Source organism: Lactuca saligna, chromosome 6, assembly GCF_052625555.1.
Source record: "Lactuca saligna cultivar CGN05327 chromosome 6, ASM5262555v1, whole genome shotgun sequence".
In the NCBI taxonomy this organism is placed as follows: domain Eukaryota; kingdom Viridiplantae; phylum Streptophyta; class Magnoliopsida; order Asterales; family Asteraceae; genus Lactuca; species Lactuca saligna.
The window spans coordinates 6,984,827-6,992,155 of NC_136422.1; the positions used below are offsets into that span (position 1 = coordinate 6,984,827).

General features: G+C 34.4%; 1 protein-coding gene across 1 annotated transcript; it reads right to left on the reverse strand.

The window, feature by feature from the left end:
- Positions 1–595: 595 nt before the first annotated feature.
- RHS8 (root hair specific 8) lies at positions 596–2,678 on the reverse strand. Its single transcript, XM_078960590.1, has one exon. The coding sequence runs from the start codon at positions 2,622–2,624 to the stop codon at positions 726–728; it is 1,899 nt and encodes a 632-aa protein (XP_078816716.1). The 5' UTR covers positions 2,625–2,678; the 3' UTR covers positions 596–725.
- Positions 2,679–7,329: the final 4,651 nt, after the last annotated feature.

Genomic DNA, 7,329 nt, shown 5'->3' on the forward strand with positions numbered 1-7,329 from the left:
GAAAAAAAAAACATAAAAAAAAAAAAAATAGAAATTGATTGAACCAACGGTCGAACCGGTTAATTCTATTGAATCGGAAACTTATCACCTTTACGGTTCAATTAAAAAAACCAATTTTAAAACTATGGATAGCAGCCATTAATCCTCCATAATAAATGAAAATAATTTTGTCACATATCATTCTCTTATTAACTTTGACACATATCATTTTTTTGGTATTTTTGATTAAATGTTTTTTTTCATTTGTCATTTTTTTTTTATCTTTTTTTAATTAACACATCATATTTCCACCTCAATTAATCATTGCCTTAATTGGAAATAACAAATAAATTACAATATTAATACTCATATAGTATTTAATATGTTTCATTTTCAATTTAAATTTTAAATTTAAATAAAATTTTGTTTAAATTTTTATATTTAATTTTTGTTTTATTAAACCCATATAAAATACGAGTCTGACACCTAGTTTGTTATAAATGTGTTCTCAATTTATTTTTTATTTATTTATTTTAACTTATACGTAGAAAAGGTTGTCTTCATTCGAGTAAATTACAATATATAAAATCATTACACTACAAAAATCGGTAACATATAAACAAATCAATTAATGAATATTACATTTATAACCTGATGAATCATTAAAAAATACATCAATAAACAAACACAAAACAAATTTAATATAATCAAAAATTCAGTTTTCTCCTCTTTGAATGATAGGAAACTTATTCCAAATTCAAACTTTTGACCCTTTCGATTAGGTTATTGATTGTAATGGAGAATGCATCTTGAAACAATTCAAATTTTGCATTTGGGTCTCCATATACTAATCTTGGCATCAATTCATAGACTATATATCTTCTCATATCATCCCTCTCCTTCCGTGTCACCTTCATCAATCTTTCCACCACATTCACCTTCGTCTCCCTAACCTCTTCTTGATCCACAAATACTGAATACTTCTCATGATCCACAGGCAAATGCCATGGATACTGATAGTATGCCGTAAACGGGTCGAAAACTACCGGAATACACCCGGACACCAATGAGTCAAACACTGATTTCCTAGTTGGGCTATCTCCCGGAGGCTGAAGACAAAACTCAGACTCCATGAATAGGCCCACAAGTGATTTGGGCTCATCACAGAGCCCTGACTTACAATCGAAGAACTTACAGTGTTCTTCGCTTGTTGATGTACATTGGTCTATTAGTATAGACCTAATGTTGTCCAGGGCTCCAGGACGGGCGGCACCAGCGAAACTGACAAGGCTTCGCCGGTTTGATGAGATGATGGTACGTTGCCATGAACGGATGTCGGCATCGGACTGTGGGTGGAAGTGAGTTGGGTGAGGGATTCCGATGTCATTAATCTCCCATGGTTGTCGTTCGATCATGAGCTTTATCGGGTTTTGCATTTCTTCAAGCTCGAGAAATCTTGTCCCCCATGAGGTTTGCTCCTTTCTCCTGAAATCCCAAGAAATTTTTCCCAAAACAAAGAAATGATCTTTGCCTAGGTTCTTATCCCATGGCTTTTGCATTTCTAGCCAATTTAAAAGTTCCAATGACAAAGAATCCTTAATTTCGCTAGAAACATTCTTGAAATGCCATCTCAAGATGTCTAATCCACCATAATATGGAACGTAGAAGAGTTTTGCTTGGTTTTCGTCGTAAACACGGCATGGATGGTTTAGAACTCGGGAATGGAATATCAATTCCAACGAGTACTGATGAGTCCGGAACCAACGATTCCCGAGTTCTGGTATGGGCTCTCCCAATGCGTTGTTGCTAAAATACTTACACATGTCGACCCAAGGAACCATGTTGTGACAATCAGTTGCCAACTCCTTGTTGAACTTTGGTGGCAACTCATAGACATAGATTCCCCGACCTTCACACTGGTTTGGATTCTGATTCTGATTTTGATTCGTGATCCATGACCTTTGGACTCGTAGCTGCTCTTCCACTACTTTCCTCGCTTTCTTGATCTCTTCAATCGTATCATTCTGAGGATTAGGGTTTTCAAGATTTACATCATGAGAAACTTCCTTAAGGTCGTGCATCACCTCAGCCACATCACTCCTGACTTCTTTCTCCAATATAGAAGGCGGGTTGTCAACAGCAACATCGGGAACTTCTTTGGTATCGTCTTTGAGGTCACTCATGACCTCAACCTCATCATTCGTGACTCTTTTCTCAAGCAAAGGAGTCGGGTTTTGAACAACGTCATTGGAATCACCTTGGAGGTTTCGGTTAACAGAAATGTCTTCCGAGACAGGAATCGGGAAACCACTGTCCTTTTCAAGTTTTTCTTCAAGAACAGGAATCTCTTTCTCAAGAAATTCTTGAGAAGTGGAATTCGTGAATGGAAGATGGAATTCCGCGTTCGATTGTGTGGTGGCTGAGAGACAGTAGAGGTTGCTCAGCTTACGAGAAGAGACACACACATGAACGATCCTGCCTGAAATATACGTGGTGGAGGAAGACCACACAAACATCAGGATCATGAAAAAGAGAGCTGCGGGAAGAGGATACACGAACATTGTCACACACGATCGGAAACAGCCTCTTCTGGATTCAACCTTTTTCGGTACTTTTGATCTCCGCTTAGACAACAAAGTCGCCATTTTGATAAGCTAACAAGAATGGCACTGATTTGGATTTGGAGTTCTTCCCGAGCTTTTCTAGTAGGAGAAATGTTGGTTGCTTGGCTTCACAGAAGCATATCATTGTCAAACAACATGAGTGCACGTAGAGCTTCAATGCATGATTAGTTTGTTTAAAATACTTGGAGGCACGATCTGATATGTACATTAATTAATTAAGGCAAAAAAAAAAAAACGTCAAACTAATCCCAATCATTTGTTGTATCGGGTCGTTACATACATCTAACAAGTACAAAAAATCACGTTTGTTATAATATAATTAGCATCAACAGCCCGACTCAAGGATCAATCTGAATTTGATGTCCGTATCGACCAAGAATTGACACGTTAGCATTCTAAGGTCATCTTACATTCATTGAACTCTAAAAAAAGATTTAATGATTTAAAAAGTCAAATTTCCACTCTTTATACAACTTTAAGTTTGAATGAGTTGATACATTAGCATTCTAATTCTCATCATTTGACATTTATTTATTAGGCAAGTATAATTATACACAATAGTTTGGAACATACAGCACAACACAATAATCGTAAGACTATTCCATTAAACACACTCCATTAAACACATTGCAATACAACTAGTAATCGTAAGACTATTCCATTAAACACACTCCATGTTACCACTAACAATGAGATTAACCTCACTCCATCTTTCCCGCTCCTCGTTAAAATCCTATAATCTTTGCATTGTGGAGATCTTAAGTAATATCTAACATTCGTGTTGCACAATTCATGTACCATACTTCTCTGGTTTCAAACCCCCAACCGGTAACCAAAAGAAGCAAGCTTCGGAGCCTTGCGTCACTCTGGTATGCTAATCACTTCGTTGTACGAAATCGACGAATATGAAATGTATCGTTATACGAATATTTAATATGTATTTATGATACCATAGTTAATTTCTAAAATTTGTTTTGCACAATTTATGTGACGCACATCGATGAACTTGAAATGTATCCGTATTTGGACATTTGATAATAATTGATATGTATTTGATATCAATGTATTATTATAATATTGTTGAGAATGTATTAGAGGATATTGTTGATCATGTCAAATCTTCATAATCTCTTTATATTACTTTCTTTCCTATGTTGTTGTATTCTAAAAGTCTTCTTTGTATATCTTATGTATAAAAAAATCGCAAATCACCCATGAGGGATGAAGGAATAATATTCCTTACATGGCATCGGGAGACCAATAGGGTCCACATACAATATTATGGTACTATCTTTCTCAATGCCTAAAGGTATCGGGAGACCATTAGATAGGCGAGTTTTAACTGTTAGCATATTAATATAATTGTTATGTATACGTATTTGAGATAGAGTCTAGTCCATTGTATTTAATTGGCTTGTATATGGCCGTTTATCTTGTATACGTGTATATATTATGCACTAGGTGTGAGATCCGTATGTTATACGGGTTTGATAAAACAAAAAATTAAATATGAAAGTTTAAATAAAATTTTATATAAATTTGAAATTTTGAATTTAAAATTTGATTTTAAAAAGAAAAATGTTAAATACTATATGAATATTAATATTGTAATTTATTGCTATTTTCAATTAAGGTAACTATTAATTGAAGTGTAAATAGGACGTACTAATTAAGAAAATATAAAATAAAATGAGAAAATGACAAATGGAAAAAAAAAATTATTTAAAAATACCAAAAAATGACATGTGTCCAAGTTAATGAGAGAATGACATATGTCAAATTATTTTCATTTATTATGGAAGATTATCAGTGAAAGATGATTTTAAGGGTAAATACTCTATTTTACGTAGTATTAGAGCAATAACAAACTGTGACAACCCGATAATTTCGAATCAGTGTAATGACCTAACAAATCAAGAATTTGTAATCTCTTTTAATGTAATGAAATTTGTATCAAAATTTTGAATGTTCAAAAGTCTCTATTGGGTTACATAAAATGATAAACATTGTATCAAGGGTTTCAGAAATATAAAGAACTCTAAAAACCGAGTTATAACGAAAAAGTTATGACCAATCTAAGAGTCACAGTAAAAACTGACAATACTGATAAACGTAAAACGCGAAGTTTCAATACAATTATATTTAGCCTTAAGTATCTAAATGAAAGTTGTAGATATCATTAGACCGTATGCGTATATAAAAGAACGTCCAAATCTGACTTCGTATGAGAAACTTATGATTTTTTCAAGTTCCAAATATAGCAGCAGACAGCTAAAATACTCGAAATAGAGATCGAGAGATTTTTAGCCAATACAACCTAAATGAGAATCGAAGATCTCAACAATAGTAGCACAACGGCATAAAGTCTGATGAGAACGGACCTCAAATGAAGAAATTATGGATTTTTAACGGACATTTTGGGTCCCGGCCCGTTAAAAATAAATCAAAGTCAAAATCTGCCGACGGAGTCTAAACGAGAGTTATAGAGCATAATCTCACCTACGCGTGGATATAAAGAACGTTAAAAACGGAACTCGTACGTGGAAATTACGAATTTTACAAGTTTTCGGCACAAAATATGAGGCTGTCAGGCCCACCACGACGTGGTATTGTGATTGATGGGTGCTAGGTCCGTCAGCAAACGTCTCGTCAACGGAAGAGGATAGAATCCCTCACTACGACGTGGTGAGGTGTACCACGACGTGGCGCCCAAAATAGGGCTATAAATAGCAGCCGAAGGTGTTGGGTTCCATTGCTCATTTCTTCTCTCTCTCTCTCTCTCTCGTGTCGAAGCTCTGCGTTTAAACCCCCTAAAGCCATCCCGAATCCCTGGTCTTTACACCCAAGTTCCGAAGGAAGGTTTTTCACTCCCGAGATTCCCGAGAATCCCGAGAAATTCAACTTTCCATAGCCGAAGTTCTGCTTAGTTTTCGTTTCACCTTCTTCTGTCTATCAAGTGATTCATACCCTACAACTACACTTTCAAATACTTTATAAATGCTTTTATACACTTTCAGAGGGGGGGGGGGGGGGGGGGAATACAAGTAAACAAACGGTTACTCTCGTGTGGAAAACATTAAGCTTTTACTACACTTATCTTTATATAACAAATCATATGTGATTCATAAGTCATAACTACCATATGAAAACGTTCGCATGCGACACCTATTCAATAACATTTTGTCCTTTAAGAGTAAAAACATGTTGTTATACAAATATCAAACACTTTATTTATATTCCGGTGTATAAATGTTCAATAGTGTTATTACAAATGTTGTACTTACATACCAAGCTGATACTGCACTCGGGTTTATCATACAATGAATCATACATTTGAGAAAAACTATAATAGGTATAGTTTACTAGATATTCAAGAGATTTTACATACTATAAGTACTACATCAAGGAAATACTTTCATATATAAGAACAAATGAACTTTTCATACATAAATCTATTTGATACTAAGTTTTGTGAGACATTCAGCTTCACGTACCTTCGTGTACGCAGTTAAAGTCCTGTATTATATACCATAATCTCTTGTAGGGAGAACGTGATACTTGTGTATAGATCTATACGGGATTGACAATCTCGCACCTAAACTGTTAGCTAAAGTTAGACCAGCAGGTCTGGGGTGACAAACGTCATAACATTCCAACGCCTGAAGAACGTTGTTACATGCAGTCTTGGTCAATAGTATGGTTATAAAACTCACATGGAGTATTAAAAATACGTTGATTTACGAGATTATCTAATGCCTTAGTAATTCTTTTACATATATAAATCTACTATTCTAGACATGAAAAATACTATTGCATGATAATTTTTGGAACTTTTTAACTACCATACACTTATGGAAAAATATTGGAATTTTAGAAACAACATTCGAAACAGTCGGGTCTTAGTAAAAGACTACTTTTATACTAGTAGGAAATATGAGATTTTCTAGGAGTTTTTCAAACATCTATAAACAAATTCATTTAAATTTATACAAACATTGACATTAAATACTTATGAACTCACCAGCTTAAATGTTGATCTAATCTTTCAAATCTACTTGTATTTCTCCGGGATTCAGTAATACAGGTAAACTTCAGCTTTTGGAGAAGTGATGCTATGGCGTCAGTTTTAAACTCATTTTATCATCATATTGTAATTTGTTTTTGAGACAAGTATCATCCAACAATGTAACTCTTAAATTACATATATGATGGTTGTGTTTACTTTATTTACTATATATTCAACTGTTACGATACTACAGGAAGTCATCCACCCTCGAACGATTCCGTCGTTCTTGTTTGGGGGTGTGACACAAACTATCCTAGAACTTCTCCTCTAACAGAAAAGTTGGTAAATTGATATGAAATTTGATATATGAAGAACAATCATATATAGTGTATAGGGGTGGAATTGGTACGGTACCGAGTTTTTTTTTTCTCCAAACCGCGTACCGTACCAACTATAGTTGGTATAAGATTTTAGCTACCAGTACCGTACCAAGTGTACTTGGTACCAATTAATTTGGCTACCAACAAATTTGGTTGGTATATATTGGTATTTGGTATATACCAAAATTTTTAACTAATATATATACTATACATGAATATAAGTTGAATTTGTGGACATTTAGCCGTTCCTTCACTCACTTCTAGTAGTATTTTTTTATTTTTTATTGGAAACCACTAAAAGGATTAAAAAAACGTCCGCCCCTATCAAGTTGCTAGAGGA

Excerpts from the sequence above, each read along its gene's own strand:
- RHS8 (XM_078960590.1), bottom strand. The coding sequence starts at position 2,624 with ATGGCGACTTTGTTGTCTAAGCGGAGATCAAAAGTACCGAAAAAGGTT.